General features: G+C 46.6%; 2 protein-coding genes across 6 annotated transcripts; one reads left to right on the forward strand and one right to left on the reverse strand.

Moving 5' to 3' along the window:
* Positions 1-8: 8 nt before the first annotated feature.
* On the forward strand, positions 9-17,899 carry LOC131885310 (protein abrupt-like). Of its 3 annotated transcripts, XM_059233333.1 has the most exons (5): positions 9-625; positions 13,489-13,692; positions 13,771-14,386; positions 14,478-14,776; positions 14,864-17,899. In XM_059233333.1, exons 1-5 carry the CDS (start codon positions 386-388, stop codon positions 15,518-15,520), a joined length of 2,016 nt encoding a protein of 671 aa, XP_059089316.1. In that variant the 5' UTR covers positions 9-385; the 3' UTR covers positions 15,521-17,899. The 3 variants fall into 3 exon arrangements, with proteins under 3 accessions (XP_059089316.1, XP_059089314.1, XP_059089315.1); XM_059233331.1 differs by having other exon boundaries at positions 14,478-17,899; XM_059233332.1 differs by having other exon boundaries at positions 13,771-14,374; positions 14,478-17,899.
* A 382-nt stretch (positions 17,900-18,281) lies between these two features.
* On the reverse strand, positions 18,282-23,956 carry LOC131885309 (uncharacterized). Of its 3 annotated transcripts, none has more exons than XM_059233328.1 (5): positions 23,824-23,956; positions 23,367-23,521; positions 22,579-23,292; positions 19,397-22,308; positions 18,282-18,764 (listed from the first exon to the last, which is right to left on the reverse strand). In XM_059233328.1, the coding sequence occupies exons 3-5, from the start codon at positions 22,874-22,876 to the stop codon at positions 18,528-18,530; spliced, it is 3,447 nt and encodes a 1,148-aa protein (XP_059089311.1). In that variant the 5' UTR covers positions 22,877-23,292; positions 23,367-23,521; positions 23,824-23,956; the 3' UTR covers positions 18,282-18,527. The 3 variants fall into 3 exon arrangements, with proteins under 3 accessions (XP_059089311.1, XP_059089312.1, XP_059089313.1); XM_059233329.1 differs by lacking the exon at positions 23,824-23,956 and adding an exon at positions 23,642-23,764; XM_059233330.1 differs by lacking the exon at positions 23,824-23,956 and having other exon boundaries at positions 18,282-18,497; positions 23,367-23,729.

Raw genomic sequence — 23,956 nt, forward strand, 5'->3', positions numbered from 1 at the left:
TACCAGATTTTTTGCCCTCTAAGTGAGACTAACGAACACTTTGGGAAAAAGGAAGGAAAGAAGACGAACACCGACCGATCGACCACCCAACCAACCGACCAACCGGCCATCCACTTTGGCAGCCGAGCCACGGTGGCTGGTTGATGGAACCCATCCTCCTACTTTTCCTACTTCCTGCCAGTTTTGGGTACAGAGAGAGAGCCCCCTTCGGATTTTTTTTGCTCCGTGATTAGATTTCTTGGTCGTCTTCACGAGGAAGCCAATTGAAGACGAGCGACAAAACCTGGCTCACTCAATAGCAGCCTTGTTGAACCCCATTGAAGAACACATTGGGAACAAGCCTAATTACGGGGTTCATCAATCCCGAACCCCCACCTCTTCCACCATGGCCTCATCACCTCAGATGATGCTGATTGAGTCCACGGAAGAGGGCGCCACGTCGTCCACGTTGGAACACTACAGCCTCCGGTGGAACGATTACCCCCAAACCGTGGTGGCCACGTTCCGCAATCTCAAGGAAGAGGAGGACTTTGTGGACGTGACCTTGGCCTGCAACTCGAAACAATTTACAGCTCATAAGGTGGTGCTCTCGGCTTGTAGTCCGTATTTCCGACAACTGCTGAAGGTGAGTGAGTCCTGGATGATCCAGCCGCTATAGGGAACAACGGTGTTGGCTGCCATTGGTTGGGACACATTTGTGGGGATGCTCACATTATTATGATTGTAACGCTGATCTCCCGCTCCTCTCTGAGCTTTCGGGCTCCCTTCTTCGTTCTTTGGCTAATGGCTTGAAGGGGTTGAATTTCGACAAACATTAAATTTCCATTTCCCGGCCCAAATTCCTTTGAGTAGATAACATTGCACAAAGTGGTCGGCGTTTATCTTCTCCTTGCAAGTAACGAGAGAATGAAAGAATGAACGAGAGACACACAGAAAGAGAGAAAGAGAGAGAGAGAGAGAGGGAAATAAGCAGGCACACGAATGGAAAGAGAAAACACTGCAGTGACAACTCAAATGTCGGCAAGTAGGCACTCATATCCGATGGTGAAAGCAATTGGTCCGAAATGTGTCGACCCACTCACCCACTCCGCATCCCACGAATCCCTTTCTCACTAATATCCGACCACCCCTACCTACCACCCACTTGCTCGACCAGCGTTCTCAATAGGGGTATTGAATGAGGGATGGTGCGACCCCAATTTTATCGGGTCGGATAATGTTCCACTAATCTAGACAGTGCTTAGCATTCCCAAATCCTCCCAAGAGAGAGAGAGAGAGACAGAGAGAGGACAACAAGGGACCTGAAGTGGTGGGGAAAGAAAGCACTCGTAGCCGTGGCAAACTCCGCTTACTCATTTCTCAAAATGCCAAAATGCATGATGCGCAAAAACCCGTTTCACATTTATATAAATGGTTCCGCTTGAAGAAATCGAGCATTTAAACTAATGACATCCCGGCGAAGGAGTTCGTTCCTCTTCTCACTCTCATGTGCCAGCCTAGCAGCATTTCTATACTGTTACTACATATAGTAGTAGTATAGTGCACAGTGGTACGTACCAGTCAAGAGACGGAGTTAAAAGCCTTCCTTCAAATCCACTTGAGGAAAAAGACACATCTCGCTTCATCAAGCTCCTGTTTTGACATAGGATCTTACCCGGTCTTAACTAGATTTGATCCCAAACGCATCCCAAATCTCCGTGAAAATTCACCAACAACAATCTCTTTGGGACCATTTCAAAATTCAAATGGGATGTTTTATTTCAGTGGATAGAGCCCACCATTGGTAAAGTAAAAGCGACATATCTATACATTTTAAAGGAGACACGGAAAGGAGGACGAAGAGTAAGAGGCACTTTCTGGCACTACTGCTTCAGCTCATGCTTCTTGCTGTATTAATAGTACCAGTAGATCTCTGAGCCGCAAAAGCTAGTAGCTTAGCAGCCCATGCGAGGAGACACTCGAGAAAGTGGATGAGAATGATGATCACCATCATAGGCGAAAATTCAGAAATGAGAGAAAATGAGTTGTTGTTGTTGTAGCCTTTGTTGCTTAGAGAAGGCTCTTCTGCCGGCTCCTTGCTCTTCGTCTCGTCGAGTTTGGGTTGTTTTGGCGCAAACGGCTTCTATTTGTTCCACTGGCGTTCCGCGGAGTTCTAAGGTGAAAGTAATGGGGAGCGATAGGGACAGAAATGAGTTGGGGTGACATAAAGCCATTAAGGATTATATCAGGCCAAGTTTTGAGGAGTTCCCAAGTGCGAGCGGCAAAGTTGTGTTCCATTGCACATCGACGACCAGCACGACGGCAAAGCTGTTCCCTGTTCCAATGTGTCGTCATGAAATGTTCCGTTATAATAGGGGTTAACGATCACAGCGGTTGAATGAACAACCAACCAGCCCAACTCAAACCATAAATATAGCATGGACGAAGATGAAGAAGAAAAAAACCCTTTCATTTGCATAAATATGTAATCAAGCAAACATTCGGAGGATTGAATGAAGCAAAGAGTTTCAATTTGGGGGATGGAGCGAAGACCCCGGGGGAAACCAAAAAAAGACAGAAGGAGAGAAAAAGAATGAGAACGATGATGATTGCCAAATAATAATATCACGAGGATGAACTAAAGAAGAATGTGCTTGTCAGATGGTTGTGCCATCTATCCATTTGATCTTGTTTGGGAAATGGGTGGATGGATGAATGGATGGATAGATGGATTGGAGCTTAAAAAGGATCACTCATTAGGAAATTTGAAATTTGGAAAAGTTTTGTTCTGAGAAGAGAACAAAAAAATTGGGACGACCCTCTTAGCTTCTTAGTTTGCTTGGCTTCATGCCGTTTGCCTAATTGATGGATTGAAGAACCCAGCAGAGAGAGACAGAGAGACAGAACCACAGTTAGTCAGCCAAAGAGAGAGAGAGCGAGAGAGAGAGCTTTGCAAAAGGACTCTTCTTTCCTTGTCAGTCAGTCAGTCAGTCCATGTCCATGTCTTGGAACAAAAATCCCTGTTCCAGTTTCGTTCTTTCTCTGTCTCTGTTTGTCTTCTCATCTAATTATATGAAAGAGGAAAATTCGTTCCTCGTCTTGTTCCACTACCTCTTACACTGCTACAAGGACGACGACTACTGTCTATCTCGTCTCCTTCTCATTCCTTTCTTTCTTTCTTTCGTTCGTTCTTTCTTCTCTTACTCCTAGGAGATGCTTGGCCGGTTGGTCGGTAGATTGAAAGGTAGGTAGGAAGGAGAGTTTCGTTATTCTGTCTTTAACCGTTCATCGCCTGGTCGTCTCACTACTCGAACCATCCTCGCTTCTTACTTTGTCGATTTTTCTCATCAATAAGTCAATAGTGTGACAAAAGGGTTTTTTCTCTTTCTCTTCAGGAAGAGACCTGATTTTCTTTTACAACAATCCCCTTCTTGACTAGTGAAGGATATAGAAGTAGTAGTCGAGGAAGTGGTGGTAGTAGTGGACCAACCAACTAACAGCAGATGCTTTGGGACGAATGGACAGCGACAAAAGCGTCTCGATTGAGAAAAGGAAATTGCTCTGAAATGTTGTAAATCGTATACGGGTGGGCGAGTGAGTGGAAGTGGTGAGGCATTCAAGGAGAGGTAGGATGTTTTTGTGTCGGCCATAAGTCCGTTCATTGGTTGTTGTTGCTCTAGTAGTACTTCTCAATTCCCTCCGGAGGCTGCTCACCTTTCCCGATTCTCCGGTTGGTCCAAGAGACCCACATTCAGAGTATCGACACCTCGTTCTGATTCTCGAATCCACCATGACGGCCAGCAGCCATCACTCTGGCTTCAGATCTCTGTTTTGGTCCATGGCCCAAGGGAGGGTGGGGTTGCCAATTTTTGGCCCATTCCAAAATATATGGTTGCGCACGTTTGTTTTCTCGCCTTTTGGACATGACGAAATGAGCAAATGGCATTGCCAACAACACCCGCCGGAAATGGAATGGACGAAATAGACAGACACTGTTCCAAATGCGTCCAGATAAATGAGGTCGAAAGGGAAGGGAAGAGCGTTTTTTTAGCTCCTGGAATTAGTCGGGTTCATCTCGCACTTTTTTGGGTGGGAAGTAGGAACTGTTCCAATGGACGGTGAAGGCATCGGGATCACGGATGACGGTGGATCATTCTTGACGCCAATTCAACCAAAGGCTAAGAATGGCCAGGCTACTAATGGATGATCAGCCTCGGGTTCATCAATTTCCATCCCACATCTTTTTAATGGCGTCGGGATCGAGCTTTAATTTGAGAGCCCATTTAAGACGAAGTGAGTGTGGCTTTGGGTCTTTGTTCTCGTCTTTGGCGTGGAAAGTAGAAAGTATGATGTCCCATCATAACTTTTGCTTACTCAGTGCCTTCTTACTCTTCTTTTTAACCCCCTGAGGTGAAGAAGCAGGAAGAAGAAGAAAAAGAAGAAGTGAAGCCTCGGCTTTTTTCGCCCCGTTGCTCCTTCTCCTCCTCCTCCTTCTTCTCCTTCTCCTCCTCCTCCTCCGTCGCCTCCTTCATCCTCAACATTTTTAATCGGATCCCATTAAGCTAAGTCGTCTTGGTCCGCTTCTTTGTGCAATTCAAAACCATTTTTACTTTCCGAGCAACTTTTAACAACGATGCTGACTAAAACTAACCACAGAGAAGCAACTCTTTCCCATCCGAGAGCATTCTGAGCTTTCAACTCTGAGAAGGGTGAGCGAGTTCGTGTTCTTTTTGGAACAAGTCTGATTAAAGGAGTTCCACCTGATCTGACAGAGCATTCCCGACAATCCAGCGGAATATTTCTCCTCATTGTCCGTTGAACCCAATATCTAGTGTGTCTTTGATATCTGTGGCCTTCATCTCTCCCTTGTGGGTGACAACGAGCTTTTTCTAGCCTTTGGCCTTCACAGTTTAAGCTCCAAGAAGGACCCGTCATTGTAACCAAGGTTCACTCCCCACTCGCCTCTTCTCAACCTCGACAACGTAACCCAGTCGGTAAAGGACTAAAGGGAGAAGGAATGAGAAGAGGAGGGGGAAAAGGCAAAGAAAGAGAGAAGAAGGTAAAGGAGGTAGTACGAGTACGTACGTCGAGTACGACGGAAACAAAAATGTTCTCTTTCCCTTTCCGCCGTCTCTGGCCCCCTTTTTAAACGGCCTTTTGGGGCCCCTCTTTTACGTTCCAGAGCATGGATAGATATTTCTCTTTCCTCTGCTCTCGTTCCTCGCGTTTGGCAATCCCTCTCGGGCACGTTCTTTTGACCAGATTTGCGAGTAGTGAGAATTAAAATCGTGTCCATCAAGAACATCCGTTGCCCGTCCTTGGCATCTAGACACATCTCGCACCCCCTTGTCTGTCCTGTCCGAGGGACTGGATCAAAGAAAGGCTTTTCCACCTGAACCTGACGATGCATTGATCTCAGTTGGATCTACGAACTCGAATAACTTTGGATTCGCGAAGAATCTTGTCTTAGAAATAAAACGAATGGGGTTCATTCCCTCGTGATAGGACGAGTTCATTAAGCATCATGGCGGCATTGAGGGGACGGTGTGGATCTCGATGGAACTTGCACCATTTCTTGAAATGTTGAATATTGCTTTTCCCCTCTTGACGGCTCGGTGGTGGGTCGATGGTGGTGGTGGTGGTAGTGGTAGTGATGTTGGTTGGTGCTTTTCGTTCGCGTTTCTTGGCTCGGGTTTCGACCATTTCCACAGTCCTTCTTACTCTCTTTCTCTGCCATACCTTTTGGGTTCGAGTACTTTGCAGAATTTATTACGCAGCAAACTTTCTTGATGTTGTTTCTCTTGTGCTGGGTCTAAGGAGAAGACGTAGTGTTGTAGTAGTAGTAGTCCGACTAGTAGTAGTAGTAGTAGTAGTAGGTTGGTGGTAGTACGACGTATCCCACGATGGTTGGGTTCGTGTTCCATCGGTTCCATCCACCATTGGTGAAGGGAATGCGGTTCATCTTGAAACTCAATGTTCCCTGAGGCCAAGTTACAACACGATGGAGGGATTCCAGCCGACAAACCAACAAGATGGGTGGTGAATTGGTGCAAGGGATCAAGGCAGAAGCACTCTCAAATCGAGCCAGTAGTCCTCGGAGTCGAAGTAGGAAGTGTGTGGGGCATTCACTCACCAGTCACTACTACTCAAGTCAGTCAGTCAGTCAAGTTAGATCCTGATGGAGTTGCTGCTACTTCAATGTACGTATGTACCATACACTACAGTACCTTCAGTCCACAAGAGCAATACTGCACTCAGGGTCTCGGGGAACTGCATGGAATTCACATAGAGTCTCAGAATAGTACATGTATGTACCTCGTACACGCGCCTCCCCTTCAAACTCGCTTTGGCCTTCTCGATGGATTTAGAGTCCCGCGTGAAAATTGCAACCAGCCTCTTTTTTCCCCCGTCTTTTGAAAAAAGAAATTTCTGTAGAGTCAGCCAACTTTGAAAATATATACAGCATCCTTGAGGAGAGAAAGAGAAAGAAAAAAAAGAGAGGTTGGTGGAGGTCTCCACGAGATTGAGAGCCTATGCTCAACCACCTTGGCCCCTGATGCTGTTAAAGGAATTCATTTATGCCTGATTCGGAATTGAACAACGGCTTCAAAAAAAGAGAGAGAAAACTTTCAAGGGGGAAAAGTTGGTGCTCAAGTCCAAGCAAGGCACTGAGCCAACAACGAAGCAAGCAAGCAAGCAAGCAAGCAAGCAAGCAAGCTCTCTTTCTCTCGCGTTCTAAACCGTTGGTAGGGAGTGGGATATGTGCAGGTATACGTATGTATGTAATACAACCCGAAAGTAAAACGTATACACGTTGTAAGGATCGCTCGGATTGTTGGCCAGTACATGGAAAAGGGTGGAAAAAAGTTTTCCATCATACACAACTTGTCTTGATTTCCCCAAACTTGTTCCATATATTCCTGGCCAAAGTTTGCGAGAAGGGCGGCCAGCTTCTAGACTGAACGAACGTAGCTGTTGAGGAATTGTCATGTGAATAGGTGAGCGTGAGTGAGTGAGTGCATATGTAAAACTATAAAACGTCAAGAAGAGCGGAATATTTGTGCATGTGTGTATGCGTGTTAAACGGAGTGAAGGGGAGGGGGGGGAGGCATGTACCAAGGGGAATCAGTGAAACTTTCTTTCGCCTCGTGGTCTTGTCACTTGTCCTTCTGTCTCTCTCTCTGTTGGTTCCCGGCTCCCTGGACACCAATGGTCGTCAAAATGTGATCTTTTTATTTCACTTCTTTCCTCACCTGGGCCGCTATATGATGAAATATGTTCCGAAAGGATGAAGTAAAGTAGCACATTTAGAATGAACTACAACGGACTGACGGGCCTTGTCCAATGAGACACACTTCAAAAGTAAAAATATAAAGTCCCCCCCCCCTTCCTCCTTTTCCTCCTCCTCCTCCCTTCATGGTCCCAAAGGGTCTTGTTGTGGTTCCGAGGTTCCATCGCTCTTGGCCCGACAGACATGTTACTATCATGGTTTGAACTCTCTGGGAAAAACAAGGCAGCCATTAGAATATATTCCCAGAGTGCTTTTGTCAGGGCAAAACTCTCTGCTGAACTCACCCGAGAACGAGAAACACATCCACAGAGGCCTTGTTTCGGGAAGGTTATCCAAGCAGGTCTTTCGTCTCCTTCTTCTTCTCCTCCTGTGTCTTCTTCGTGCATAGAGAACATGTACTACTACTACCACCACCACTACCACCACCACCACTATTACTACTACAGTGGGACAGGAACGGTTGTCAAGGGATTTCCGAATGTTGAACAAGGACACATGCCATTGAGGATAGAAAGGAGAAAAAGAGGCTGGCCGCTGGAGGCTGGAAGTCGCAGTAGAATCAGTACCACCACCAGTAGCAGTTACATTCAGCATCCCCTCACTCCGAAATGGATCAAGTCCCACAGATTGAAACGAACTTCAAGAAAAAACACGAGAATTTGAAGTGAAGGCTCCCTTATGGGACCGGGAACACGACATGTACACAAGAAGTAGAGTTCATTTAGGCGTGCAGCCTATTCACTATGTGTCGGTCTGATCTCTCTTAAATTGAAGCTATTTGGGCCTTGAGGGATAGAGCAAACGCTCTTGGGCACAATGCCTCGTTTGTTTAGGGTATGAAGAATTTATTAGACGTCCCACACTTTCTCGCCGATCATTCTGGACCAAGGAGAAAAAAGGGAGAAAAAAGGGGACTTACCTACGCTACCAACCAACCCACCCACCCACCCACCAATCTCATACCCAACCCAAGTAAGACTCTGTTCTCGCTTCTGGGCACCAATGTTTGACCACCAGCAAATAGTAGATTTGGGCAAAGAGACCTTTTTTACCCCTAGGTTCCTTTAGATCTTACACACCCGAAAGGTTTGAGTGAGAATCAGACCAGCGCGGTGCCATTTAACCAGCCACACACCATGAGCCATTTATTCTGGAGCTGGTTCCATTTCACATTTCATTCTGACATTGGCTCTGATCGTCATCGTATGGCTGAGTTTGATGATAGGGTGTAAGACGTGAGGCGTTCCCTATGCAAAGGGCAATGTTCCCAAATTGAGTCGAGCGTGGCTGGGCATTTACACTTGAGTACAGCATGTCATACACCTCAAACAAAAAATGTCCATTTCTGTCGAGAAATGAAATAAAGAGCTTTTTGAGGACCGAAAAGGGTGAAGGGAGGACGAAAGTTCTCTTTTTCTTCTTCTTCTTCTTCTTCTTCTTCCTCTTTCTTTCTTTTCTCTCTCGCTACGGTGTCAATATGTTGGATGATGGCAACCAACCGAGGACAACCGAAGAATGGGAGAGGCCTTAAAGTGGAACCTCGGAGAAGGGAAACAAGCCCACTCAGAGACTAACCAACAAACCAGCGCGATGAGGAGATGTACCTTGCGCCACCCTTGCTTAAGAACCACTCTCACTACTGTGCTACTTCACAACAGTACTAGTGCATATACTCCGTGTCTTTGACGGGGAGGCCAGTCAGGGTTCGAGCCCTTCAAAGGAGTTTTATTAACCGAGCAGGAAGGTCATTATTAGCACAATACTCAAAGACATATTAGAGAGTGTTACCATCTTTGTCAAAGATGAGTGGCGTGCTTTGTTCGGGGAGCCCAGCCAAGAGGTGGAGGTTTGGATTTCAAATCCTTGGCACACGCCAGAAAAATGTATAGCCTGTGAAGGAGAAAACAAGAAGAGAGAAGAGGTCTGAGGAGCAATGAGGAGCTCAATCTATCTTCATGTCCAAATTAGGATGGTTCGATCCCTTCGAAGGTTCCCGGAGAGTTGGGATCGACCACAACTTTTGTACTGACTGAATTGGAGTGCCGTGGATATTTAGGGCCAGCTCCTTGTAGTTGCAGCATGCCTCTGATATATCAAGACTGAAGCTTTCCTTCTTTCTCGGTCTCTCTCTTTCTCCCGTTCTCCCTGTCTCGTGGCAAAAACCGGCATCCAAACACGGGAAGTAGTCAAGTTCAATTTGGCAAATCGAAGGCCAGTTGAGGCAACGAAGACGGAGCAAAAGAAGGATACGAATTCCCTTTTCTTCGTCTTCAATGCCATGGATATCCTCTATTGAAGTCGAAGATACAGCAGCAACAACAACAACACATCTCTATCTCTCTGAGTTTGTATGGCATGATGGCGAATGCCTAGAGGTTTTTTTTTATCCTGCCTCGTCTCCCCCGGTTAGAGGTACACACCAGTACACAGAATACAGAGACTGCAGTACGTACAGCAGTGCAACCGGCCTTACTTTGGGATCCCTTTAAGTAAAACTCCAAGAAAGAGGAGAAAAACAGCCCTCGTGATCATCGAACGCTGAAGAAGTAAAGAGAGGTATTGGAATTCGCTTGGTCGACGTGTTTTTGTTCCTAACGTGGCCTTATCATTTGACCAATTGACAGCTCCATTGGCATAGCTGGGACCCTCAAGGAGTAAAAGACTGTATTCCATCAGAGTCAAATGGTGACTTGGACTTTGTAATTGGCCAAGTCGTCAAAACCAATAAGACCCATTCTGAGAGGCTTCGATGTTATTGTTCCATGTTCTTCCCGTCAAGTCTAGAGAGAAAGTAAAGTTAAATCCTTGGAATCCACTTTAGAAAGCCCGGAGATCATTTCTTACCAAGAGGGAAGAATGTCTAAATAAACCTCTTTACCGATCTCTTGCCAATCCAGCAACCAAGCAAGCAACGCTTACTCTTTCCCTTCAGAAATGGGCATGGACTTGAGTAACGACGATTCAAGCTTCACATCATCAACAACGAGTGTCCTTTGAAACGGACACTTGCCTCCTTTACCTGTTTAAGGCACTTGAGCCATGTTCCAATGAAAAAAGGCATCGACGCAGTCAGAACTTGACTTCTATCCCTGTGATGGACTATGCTCTGAAAGGTATCTTCTTTCCTCGTTTGCCTCTTCTTCTCTTCACTTGACTGTCTGTCGAGTGGTATGCCCTACTTGAAAGTATGGTTTTGCTTGAACTTGCAAGCAAGCTCGGAGAATTGAAGGAAAGTTTTGGAATCGTATTGATTCCCTCTGCCACCAACGAGTCGAAAGCGACTCTCAAACTCCTTGCAACTGAAATCTCGAGACTTGGCACAATTGTGCGCAACATCTAATGCATTCAAGAAGTGGAATTGGCTAATGCCTAAGAAAGCTATCAATAGTGTGTACACTATGTACGTTCAGTGGATTCGTTTCTTCAAAGATGGTTCGACATTAGTAACGCAGTACTAGTACGTTCTCTCTAACCCATTTTTGGACGTAAATTATTGCGGAAAAGCCGAATTTAAAGCCGGTTGCTGCCGAGTTGATTTGGTGTTGATTTGGTGTCCTCGAGGTAATGAGATCAATCTCTAGTCAAAGAGAATCATTGACATCTACAAATGGATAACGTAAGTGAGTGCATCCACCAGCTCTGCTTCCTTTCATTGTCAGCAGAGCTCCTCCATCTACATACTGTGCAATGGAATTTTGAAAGTTCAGCTGCTGGAGCTGGAAATTCTACCATCTGTGATTGGATTAGTAAGTGGGTCTTGAGTCAGGAACTTCAAAGCAGCTTTTGAACGGCAAAAACAGGAGCAATTCAATGATTTCAAGCAAACCCCAGAGACTCTTGTCCATTATTGGGTATTTGGGTAGAGGGCAAAAAATGGAATGAAATTTCTTCATTCTCAGTTCACATTCATCTCTATCCAAAACAGGGCCTAAGTTAGCTAGCCAATGTTCCAATTCTTCTCCCTCTCTCTCTCTCTCTCTCTCTCTCCTCTCTCTCTCTCTGTCGGTCTCTTCGTGCTTCGTCCTTTGGATGGACTCGTTCCCAACAATTGGCAAGCTTGCTCCCTAAGCTCTCTTTTCCCCACCCAGACCACCGCCTACCTCTTGAACCAGTATGTCCTGTACTACTTCCTGCTTCATTCAACCACTACCTAGCTTCGAACTTGTTGTTGATGTTGTTGTTGTTGTTGTTGCTGTAGTAGTTGGCGGCCTTTTAGTTGAAGTTTGCGAACTTTCATGTTCGCCCCCCCCCCCTCCCTCTCCATCTATCGCTCTCTCTTTCGCTCTCCTTCTCTTCTCTCGTTACTTTTGAACTCTCTGTACTCTCTGATCAATGATTGGAGGGCCAACCGCTATGCGCAAGTCTAAAGGGAGACCGAATCAGTATATTTATGCATTCCAATCAAGGACATCACCAACACTTGAATAATAGCAATGCTTGTGATTTTTTAACGACAGCTCTGAGTTCCTATTCGGTCTTCTATCCACCTGGAAGCTGTGTTTAGGAAACCTTTGTGCGGTAAGAGTATGCCGTGCAATGAGTGGGTATACCATTCATCATCAACATATGCAAAGAGGGAAGTGGTACTTTCGAAAGCGGGTTGCCTTGTAGTCGTCATTGATGTTGTTGTTGTTAGTACAGCATCCCAACCATCCATCCACTCGGCCTGTTCTCTAATGCCAAAAAGCGCTCCCTGTTCCAACCGTCAGAGAGACGTCGCCGAGTGGTTAGTGTTGTTACAGTCCAACGGTGTTCCCCGGAGCAGTGGTGATGGTGGTGGTTGTGGTGGTAGTACATCATGCTCAAGGAACAACTGGAGAGTAGTTAGTAGCCTTCTTACACTTTGAAGAGGGGGTTTGGACCAAAAAGGGGAGAAAGGTTGAGAATTAAAGAGGAAAAGACGCTTGGAATAACTAATAGGACACTTTAAGGCCCGCTCCAAACCCGGCTGGTGGGTCGACGACGTTTGGTTGGCTCGTTGGAGGGTCTTTCTACATTCATTCGGTCGCTCTCTGGCATTCTGGAAGATGATGATGGTGGTGGTGGTGATGGTGGTGGTGGTGGGTATCGGTTGCTGGTGAGGGAGGGTAAGTGCAATGCTCGTATTTGAGAAGTACTCTCGAATGATGAGGGACGAGAGTGCGGCGTCCCGTTGCTCTGCCCCAGCTGGGCGTGATGAGTCGCATTCATTGCCAACTAAAGGCTTCTTCGTCAGTCTTTGGGAATAGTGCTGGGTGAAGTCCCAAAGCCGGGAGTTTGGAACAAACCTTGTATAATTTGGCGGATAACTGCTGGGTCGTACGTATGATGGGGCCAAAACGAGTGAGAGTGTGAGCCACTAGGATGCGTTGGGTGTGCGTGAGAATTGAGGAAAGTCTGTTAGTTGGCTTCGCGGCGGCTTCGCGAACGAAAATTGAAGATCTGCAACTTTTGTATCTTTGTTCCAAATGGAAGCGGATGATGATGATGATGTTGATGATGTTGATGATGGCGTTGGTAACGTTCGGTCTTATTACTCGAGTGGGGCTCTTGTTCTCTCGCTCTCTTCCTCTTTCTGGTCCTCGAAAATGCCTCTCAAAAGAAGAACGACGGTTTTCAAATTATAAATGTTCCCGTCACTCCACTTAAGTTGTGGGTATCAAATACTGAATGAACGGAGAGCCTCCTCCCTCCATCCACGTACGTAGTAGTAGTAGTGGTAGGTCCGTGGGATGAGAAGGAGAAAACTTCCCGTAAGTGGCCGCCGGCTTCTTTTGTGGGACGAATTGAGTGAAACTAAAGAATTGTGCTCTACAAAAGTGAAGTGGCGCCAATTTATTAAAGATAAGAGGAAACCGGGTGGAAATTCTAATTTGTTCCCCTTTTGAGTCGGGAGTCGCCTCTCTTTCTTTCTCTCTTTCTCTCTCTGTCCCTCTCGATTGGCTTCGGACTTGTCAAGGCAATTTTGCCAGAAAGGTTTCATCTTTGGCATAGAGAATAGAATTACATTGTTCAAAACTTTCCCCGCCACGAGGAGCGAGTTGCCAGCTCGGTAGGTGCTTTGTGTCACTAAAGTGGAAGAGCGCATTTGAATTTTCTTTCCTGTCGCTCTCCAAGTCTCTCTCTCTCTCTTTCTCGACCACTTGAGAGGGCCATTGATAGGAAAGTTGCTTGGAGATCCCGAAATGATGAATTGGAAAACCGTGTCATGTTTTATTCCGTCCACTTGTCAATTACAGACCAATCCGTGCCAGCATCCCATCATTATCCTGCGAGACATCGAAGAAGAAGACCTCAAGAGCCTTTTAAAGTTCATGTACAACGGCGAAGTCAGGATCCCGGAAGACAGGATGAAGGACTTCCTTCGCACTGCCGAGACGCTACAAATTAGAGGGCTTACCGATGGAGGTGTGACCCGAGAACCATGTGCCAAAAATCCCAATGTAAGTGCATCAAAGGGTGCGGTAGGGGGACTGAACAGCCCATCAAAACCCAACATAATTTTGGCCTTCATTTTGCAGAGTTCAAGAGTTCAAGCGGACATGAACGGTGCGCCAATGTCACCCGATCATTTTGGACCTTCTGCTGCCAAACGTCATCGGTTCAATGGTCCAGATTCCAGGAACTCTCCCTCCTCCTCACCAAAGAGTCTGGGAGATTGGGGCCGGCGGAGCCTGGAACCTAAGAGTGAAGAGCCTGAACTGGACAACAATAACTCGACTCCCAAGACCGAGTCACTCCTTAGTCAGGCATTGGAGAAGCATTCTGGGGTCTCGTCCATGTACGACCGGAGCTTTCGGGATAATGGAGATGGAAGGGATGGAGACAGTGCAAGCGATACAACCTCAGACCGTCCCGAGAGCCTTATGGATGGGCTGATCAAGTCTTCAGTGGCTGAAAGTGAACTTCATAGGCAACTGTCAGCCGGCTCACCCGCCTCAATGGGCAACCCTCTATTTCCACCGGGTTTGGAGGCCTTATACAGACAAGCAGGCTTCCCTTCGGCATTTTTGGGCCTTGCAGCAAGTGCTTCAGTCAGCGGTGCAGGCTCCCCCAGTGGGCCGGTAACTTCCATTCCTGGTATGCCCAGCTCAGCCCCTCAAGTCGGTCTCCAGAGTCATGCGGGTAATCCAAATTGTAAGATGTCTATCGCGGTTCAATTGAGCTATATTGAAAACGAATATTCTTTGTCAATAATTGTCATCACTCCCTCTTTTTTACTTTTCAGTGGCCGGGAAGTTAGATATGATGCGAGTCCGTGCCACAGATCCCAGACCGTGTCCCAAGTGTGGAAAGATCTATCGATCTGCTCACACATTGAGGACTCATATGGAGGACAAGCACACGATTTGCCCCGGTTACCGATGCGCCCTTTGTGGTACTGTGGCCAAGTCTAGGAACTCCCTACATTCCCACATGTCCCGTCAGCACCGAGGTATTTCCACGAAGGATCTGCCCGTACTTCCCATGCCATCGCCCTTCGACCCAGCCCTTGCCTCTCGGCTATTGGCTAAGGCCGGAGTCAAGGTATCCCCTAGAGACCTGGCCGCCAGGGCCTCCCCTACTGCTCCTCGTCGAAGTGATCTCCCAAAGCTGGATTCCAACCTTTTGCAGATGCAGTCACACCATTTCCCACTCCCACCCTCGCTCCCCACCTCGGGTGGCATGGGTCGTGGGAGCCATGATGGAAACCGGGATGGTGTCCATGAAATCGAGGATCTTCGCGTCTCGTCTGCCTCTTCGCCGTTTGGCAGTAATGGTGGCCCTGGCTATTCCCATGCCCATCACATGAGGATGAGCCAAGGTATGCTGAACCCCAAGGACTTTGCCGCTTTGGCTGCTGCTGGAGGGGCCCAACCCGCAGGTGGTATGGGTAGTGCGCTTCTCGACACTTACCTGTCCATGATTGCGGCGGCCGGGGGAGAAAGCAACCCCATGGCGGCTGCTCTCAATTTTCAGAATCCTGCAAGCCGAGCAGCGGCCTTTGCCGCTGCCGCTGCCGCAGCCTCTGGCAACCAATCTCACAATGGTGAGGGTAAGGATTTAGACCGGAGATCAGCTAGTGAAGACCGAGATGACATGGCAGGCGAGTTGGGGTCTGACGCTGACAATGACGATCTGTCGGATAACGATGACGGGGCCAATGACTCTGCCGCCTCCGGGCGTCGCTCTCCTAATGAGAGCAGTATGGACCGTGACGAAGCCACCGCTTCCAGTGGGCCCACTTCCACGTCTCAGAACAACCACGCCACAACTGCGGCCTCGAACTAATACGTTTTATTATTGGAGAGGAATTTTTTGATGGAGATCCGGATGACATAGTTAAGTAATCTGGAGAGAAAATCGGAGAAAGAAACAACCAAAACAATGACAGTTTGGAGATTGACCCCCCGCCCCCGCCCCACCGGCCCTTCATCCAAAATCCAGTATACCCTTGAAACCAGTTGTCCCTCGTCCCTTCTAAGCAAACCAATGAATAAGGAACTTGTAACTCGAGAGCAATAAGCTGATCCCTTCCACGTACTCGTAAATATCAGGCCTTGAACCACCGATTGCACATGTTCTTCGGATTGGCCGTCTCTAAAGATGATGATACCACTGCTGTGCCATGATTTTTGATTGGAATTTGGAAACGTTTTTTCTATATTTGATAGGGCCCGACTGACCTTTTCAGTGGCACTTCTACTTACTTACATGATAATAACCACCTTCTCAATTGAAGAGACCGACGACGATCTGTGAGCCTCAAAGGAACCACCCTCTCAAAAAAGGTGACGCAGCAAAGCTGTTCACACGTAACCATTTCTACCATCCAACCACTCCAAGAGCGAGGTCCATGACCTCCCAAAAAAAGCAAAGAAATTTGATCGACCCATGGTTTTGCCTTAAGCATCTTTATTTGTTACTATGCTGTTACAGAAAATTGATCATGAAACTGTCACACTTACCTATTTCCACTTTCTGAGTTCCAACCATTTGATCTTCTAACATTTCCAAAACTACCACCATCAACATACCCACGTTCTCAAAACTGGTGTCCCTCATGCTGAGGCAAATATTTTGAGCGATCCTCCAAGTAGTATGTTCCCCAACCCCGGTGATAACCAGACTCATGACAGACTCCATTCGGAGGATTTGGACTATTATCAACAATATCATCCTTATCTTTATCATGGTGATAGCCTCCTCAATGTCGTTGTGGAATAGTTTGTTCCCAGCCAGCTTCCAAGAGTATCGTGTCCAAAGCCACGCACACACACGCCCTATTCGCTTTTGGTCGCCCTCCAAACCGGTGACATCATTATGAATAACACCCTCGAATCCCCACAGCCCTTTGTTCCGAGTAAAACAGCCATTTGGTTCCACTTGTGAACCAGAGTTGTTGTAAATAATCTCGTCTTTGAAAGATTTTACCGTGTTCTTGCAAGTTTTATTACAAACCCGCGTTACCTACCATCCAAAATTTTGAAATAAATATGACATGTGACGGCGTCTCCCTTGGATGAATTGTTCCACTGAAAATATCGTTACCAAGACAAACCCACCCTTCCTCCCCTTATCACTCTCGCCCCTCATTTTCTACCTCAGTTCATCAAAAACAGTCGTGTATAAACTCTAGTGCCATGAAGCGTGTTTCTTTTGGAAAATGCAATTAGTTAACTTGAAAAATCAAACAAACCCTTTTCTATTTATGGACCATCTGAGCGCCTGTTTTCTTTAGTTCTCTACCTCAATGAGCGAGGTCCAAAGTTGGCGATCTAGTGAACCCCCTTCTGATCCCAGCTTTCCCCCTCTTTCCCTTGTTTCCATCTTGAAATGAAGAACAAGTCGGTGGTAGTGAAAGACTGATTTCCAAGTTCCATGTTTGTCATTTCGCATTTGTCGAGCCCACCTTGCATTGCATTGATCACCCACGTGATCCAACTCGCCCCAACAAAACGGCTCATCTCTCTAGTTTTGATACCCACCCAACAACCACCACCCGTTTCTTAGTCTCAGAAACCCGAACAACATATATATATCAATCCAACCCCTTAAGCCCTTCAACTGATTATCATGCTTCAAATAACCAAATTAATAACGGTTCATATCAGCATCCTGATTCTTGAGCACACACACATAAACACATCACATTTTCTGATCCAAGTTCCCACCCCCTCCACCCCTCACCCCACTTGGCCCCTCAAAAACCCCGTTTTTAGCTGAAACTGAAACTTATCGTGCCAAAAATCCCCAGATTGCGAAACACATGTGTTACAACATACAATAGTGTTGAAAAGACGAGGATTACCAAGTTACTAGATCCCCAGGTTCTATTTGTAAAATTCTTACCAATTCCTCCAAACCAGGAGGAGGTTGTAGTTGTTGTAGTCGACTCCTCGCACTGTGAAAAATTCATATTTCTGTCGCTCTTTCCGAGTGGCGAACAATATTCATAATCATAGAAGACGAAGACGGTATAGAAAGAGAATGAAACCAACGACCAGCAATAAATGGAGAACCAGAAGAGCAACAACAGCAGCAGCAACAGCAACAACACCATCACAACCACAATAATATTAATAACAATAACCACTGTAAAAATAAGAGTCCTTCACCAACACACCTAGAACAAAATGGCAATAAATTGTGGCCTTTCTATCAAGAAAACCAGCGTTCGCTCCGTCACTGCATACATATAACAGACATCATCCGTGAAAGTTAGATTTGAGCGCAGTTTTTTCCCATTCGGGTCAGTTTTGGGGATGGATCATAGTGGCAGCGCAACTGCAAGGATATTTCATAGGATTTACGCATTCTTAATACTCTCTTCCTTTGTCTCCCATTTGCGAACACATTTGCTATTTTGATGGAAGCCGGATGTCTCCTTTAACGAGAAAAAAAAGGGTGGCCATTGGTTGAAGGAACAAAAAGCGGTTAAACCTGGTTGAATCAATACCCAGTGAGGCAATCGCCAGACAAATGTATAAATGATATCCTCCTTGTTGCCATCAGCAGCTAACGGTCACATATACGAATGAATCAAGTCCGATTGAGCAAAGGTTCACAATGGATTTAATCACACGAAGAGATAGAGCGAGCGCCAGGGTGACGCCTTGACTGAACGGCATAACATCAAAATGTGCAGGAAATAGAACACATCCACTTGAGAATTCCAGGTGATCGACTTCTGAGGTGTTCGCTGGGCGTTTCCAGAGGGAAGCCTTCAACATGGGATCGAGAAGTGAAACTAGTAGGCTAGCTTGTCCTGTGAGAATGGAACAGAAATAAGAGCGGGTTAATTCGACGTGCTGGAATAAGGTGGGCCATGAGGACCCGTCGACGAACTGCCGAGCCTAGGATCACACAAAGGGGCGGGAACAATGGCAGGTTGGACAATGGGTGGTATGGAGGGAGGAGGAGGCGGAGACACAGCCAAAGTCGACAACGCTGGAATTGGGCTAGATCCTTTGGTTGAAGTGGTTGTGCTTACAATAGTAGTGTCGCCATCAACAACATGGGAAGTTTCAGATAGCTGGAGATAGAAACGGAGAAGACGACAAGACATTAAACAAAAATACGAACATAACAATAGAATAGGGCAATGCAGTAATCAAGGCAAGTATAGAGAAAAACCATAAGACTTAGTAGTTTCATGTTAAAAAAAATAGTTATGTCAAAGAAAATGTACAACGTCGTTGCTGGTGGTTCTACTGTAATGAAAACGGTAGTTGGTAATTCATGCATGTAGTTCTGGTGGTGCGATCCTTACCTTATCCATTCAATTAAAAAACATCGAATGAGCAAACAAAATACTTAAGCAATGATTTTAGACATGCCGTTTCGTTGGAAGCCATAGATTTAAAAACATGTTACTTATGAATATCGTTCTTCAAAAGAGGTTGCGCTGATTCCACGAAACAATTGCGTTCAAAATATAGAAAACACCCATCAGTCCGATGAGTGTTTTCTATTTTTTAAGAAATCAAAATTCTTAATTTTATCGATGCAATTCAAATCATTATAATGCTCAACTGTTTCTCAGAATGATACAAAAATGTCTCCACTCAGTGTATATAAAAAAATAAACAAAGAAGAGTTCAACCAATCAAAAACTAATTAGAGAAAGAAAGCACAAAAGAACAAAAATTGAAGGACTCATCTCACCTGACTAGAATGGCTATTTTTAAAATGGTCCTCGAGCTCTTGCTCATCTTCAAATTCATCCACGTTCTCACAAGCGCGGCATTTGAACTCCAAATGGCTTTCCCGGAATTTGGCATTGGGATGCTGGTGTCGCCAATGCGTTTCTTGGATCTCCTTCGATCCCAGTGCATAAAATGTCTCCATACACAACTTACAAATCACAGACCGCAGATCTTGCGGGACTTGAATCCAATCTCTCCATCGTAACTGCCGTGCATCCGAGGAGTGATCGCGATCCACGTGATGCTTAATTTGGCCTTCATCGGTGAAGATTCTTTGATCCACGGTCGGGCATAGCTTACATTGATAGACCAAACTCATGTGGTTCCTCCGGATATGTGTTTCAATTGTAGTCTCCGGACTCAGAGACTCGCAGCAATAGCAACAAGCTGGCGACATGGCGGCCGTCGGCGGCTCCGAAATCGGATTGGCACTGAGCTTGGGACTTTCGGGTCCTTTCATGTTGCGGGCAGCCCAGATCCCGTGATCTTTGTGATGGATCTTCCAGTCGTTGAGTGGATTCGTGATATATTGATGATCATTACAAGCCCTGCAACCCAAGTAGATACAGTACTCCACGCTCTTACCCTTGTGCTCGTCCCGGCAATGGGTTTCAAAGTCATTTCGGCAATCCTCAATGCTACGTGCACACCACTCTACACGTTTATCTGAAAGCGCACGACACTCATAGCAAAAGATTCGTCTAAGATCCATGGGCAATGAGATCCAAGGGCCGAAATATTCATCGTCCCGAGTGGGTGCGCCTTGGTGAGCACTGCCAACATGGTCCATAACCTCGAACCTATCCAAGGCTCCGAAGTCACATTTCTGGCAGTTAAAGTTCAGTTTCTGGTGCATTTTGGCATGTTGTCGTTTATCTTTATCCATGTCTTCGGTCACTTGATGGCAAAACGAGCAGGGAACATATTTACGACGAGGTCGGGACGGGGAGCTATCTGATCTTGAGGATGAGCTTCTCCGAGATCGCCCGGATGAGCTCCGGGATGAGCTCCGAGATCGCCTTCCTCTGAAAAGTGCCCGATCCGACGGACTTCGGTGAGTCTGCACGTGTTTCTCAAGGTCTCTTTCGCCCCTGAAATAGACTTTGGGACCGCAGACCCGACATTGGTACAATATGTTGGAGGCGCTCGGCTTGTCGATGTGCTCCCTCCGCTGATGTTCGAGCACATCTCTTTCACGTTGCCCCACGAACAAGAGTTGGCATAACTTGCATTTGTAGGCGTGGAGGTTCCTGGGGATTCCAATCATGTTGCGTCGAATCAGGTCCTCGTTGCTCTTGTTCCGCGTTTCAGAATAGTGCTTGTCATCCATGTGGTTCAAGACCTTAACCAAATCTAAAAACTTGGGTCGGCTACAAGCTGTTAATTTGCATTGGAACACCTCTCCAACGTGACATTCCTCGAGATGATCCTTGGTGTAAGGCACATATTTCGAGCAAAGATAGCAACGTATCAAGTTTCGGATCCGGCTATAGTGATCTCGACTGGAGTAATGTCGGTAGGAATCTCGCAATGGGAAGGAGATCCTACACTCCTTGCAGAAGATGATCTCGGAGTTGGATTTTGAATTCTTACTATTGCCGGTTGACTGACTGTGGTGATTATTGTTTCTCTCTCGGCTCTTGGAATTTTCAGAGGATCGTCGTTTACGAGAGCTCGATCGAGATATCGTCTTAACAGAGGCTGCCTCTTTGATGGCATTGGAACCCGCTTCCAATTTCTTGTCATCCTCTGACAGCTCTCCATCACTCCGACTGTCTTTGGATCGAGTCTTTCGAAGCTTGTTCACACACTCAATATCCGCTTTCGTGACCATGGGCCTTTTTTCTTCGGGCTCGAAGTCCAAGGTGGTGGTCCGACTTTCGGTATCCGAGAGCTTTCTCTTTCTCTTGGTTTTGGACGATTTCTTTTTCTTCTTCTTCTTTTTGCTTTGCTTCCGCTCGGTTTCGGGTTCGGTGTCCTCGCCGGATTTCGAATCTGAAGATGACACGGAATCCGAAGATGGTTGTGACCTATGTTTGGTTCTAGCGGGCGACTCTTTCACCTTGCCGGTCACAATGCTGTCTCTCAATGGGACGACATTTCTCAAAGGCTTTTCAGACAACATTTCTTGCTCCAAATTATCAATTGCTGGACGATCATTGGCTTGCTCGTGATCATCATTGTCATCGTCGTCATCGTCGTCGTCGTCGTCGAAATCACTTCTCGGGTGAACTTGACCAATGTGCTTGATCAATTCAGCATCCGACTTCCATGAGCTCTCGCCACAAATTCGGCAAATTCGTAAGAGCATCTTGCTTGTCACTTTCTGAGCATTGTGCTTTTCCTTGAAATGGAAGGTGGTGAGCTCGCTTTCGGTGGTGGCTTCGAATACGTCCTGGCACAATCGACACTTGTATTTTCTGAGGTTCATCACAAAAGGCACTTTAATCAAGGCTCTTACCCCGTCCTCGTTGTTGACGGAGTGTGTTTCTTGCACATGGTTTCGAATATCATTAAAGCTCTCGAATTTCGATCCTTCCAATTCGTCGACACACATTGAACACTTGAACAGACAGTCACCGTGTTGGATGACCAAGTGTTCGAAATAGTTCTTTTCATCTACCATGTTGTGTTTCGGGCAAAACAGGCACACCCGCGTGGTTATTTTTGAACCATCGTTCATGATGAGAGATTGGGTTCGAGCTTCTGGGGACGGGCAATTGTCCTCGGGACTTTTCTTATTGCGGATGTACTTGTTGTAATAATTCCCGGTGAGATCGTTTTCTGGCGAGGGCACTACTTCCAACTCCAAAATAGGTTTTTGGTTCAGATCAGCCACATTTTGAGCGATGGGTTGGCCGACGAGTTTAGCTACCAGAGACCATGACCACCGTTCGTTTAAACTTCCCAAACAAGTAGATCAACGATGTTAAGACTATGGGAAAGAAAATGATGGCTTAAAGTGTGGAACCTGACATCAAAAGCGGTGTCATGTGTTTTACAGTTCATAAAAGCCACAGATTTTTTCTCCGAATCCCATGCTACTACATTTTTTCCACTAAAAGAAAAACATTGCCTGTGTCTGTGTCAAGTACTGGAAATTATGAATATGGTCAGGGTCTCTGGAGTGTGAACGAGTACCGGTAATGTGAGCTCGCTTGGCGGCACGTCTTTGGCGATCTCTTCTTCGTCGCCGTCCGCTACTATTATCACTCGATGACGATGGGGAGGAAGAAGACGAAGAGGTGTTCGTCGATGATGACGATGTCTCCGAAGTGGCTGAATCCCCTTCGTTCCCTTTTGATCCCAAATCACGACTGGTTCTTTGGGGCCTGGGCCTCACTCCACACTGGCTCGTGCGGTCGGCGCGTGGCTCACTCCCAACGCACTTTTCACGGTCAAAAACTACCACATTCGCCTCCAAGTCTCTGTCTACCATGGTTGAGGTGGTCTGGGCTCCCCACGTCGAGCCTTAGCCTTGGGCTGTGCCTGTGAAGGATGCTGAGGACCAGAGTAACCGGGGACTTCTACCTGCACTCTCGCCACACAGGCTCGTGGACCTCGTCGACTCCGGGGGTTCAGCGTTCGTGCCATTGGCCTCTCTCACCCTCCCTCCCAAGTGACTGACTGGACGCGCTTCCAGCGATAAAAACGGACAGGCGAAACGTCAAGGAAACCAATCGGTTGTTGGACAAATAACCGAGCACGGCACAAATGGCACAATCCTGACCGCGTCACACACGTCGCCTAGGGATCGAGAAAGCAAGCTCGAAAGCGCCGCCACGGCCCACGGGGTCGGTCTCAGGCACGGTGAACGAGGCTTCCTGGTTGAAAAGCCGGCATTCCCTCTACCTGCTACCGGATGACACGTGCCCATACGAGTGAAAATGTCCGTCCTTTAATAGATATGTACCAAAAATACAACTTACCTCTCCCTGATGACTTCCTTTTCGATCCAGGATCCAGGATCCAGGATCCACAGGTATGGGATGCTCTTGGCGATGGAGATGGGGCCTTGGGTTGGACTGGATGGGCTAAGGGCTGTCCTGGCTAATCCAATCCAATCCAATCCATCCAATCCTACCTGTGGTTAGAAAGAGAGCGAGAAGTATGTCATTACTTAGCCATGCAACAATGCCAATGTTTAAAGAGCGAGCTATCGATTGGGGACGATGAATAATTTAGCTCAAGAGCGTGGATGGACCGTGTTAGACAATCGATCGTCTTTTGTTCACTTCTCTGTTGATGAGCCTTGGTTGACGTGGGTCGGTCGCACTCGTCGCACTCCTCTATGAAACTAGATTATTTGTATGTGTAAATTGATCAACAGACAAAAATATGTCATTTTTCCCCGGCTGTTGATAAACGAGATGACAAGGGACATACTTCTAATGAGAGTGGTAGTTCAAAACTTGACCGTTGCCTGCTATGCTAACAGAGGGGTATCTGACCATTAGATGCACGGAGTACGCCCAGCTCAAATGCTCTGAGGTGGAAAATGACACTTTTTCAAGTCCTA

The sequence above is a fragment of the Tigriopus californicus genome, chromosome 8, assembly GCF_007210705.1.
Source record: "Tigriopus californicus strain San Diego chromosome 8, Tcal_SD_v2.1, whole genome shotgun sequence".
Classification (NCBI taxonomy): Eukaryota; Metazoa; Arthropoda; class Copepoda; order Harpacticoida; family Harpacticidae; genus Tigriopus; species Tigriopus californicus.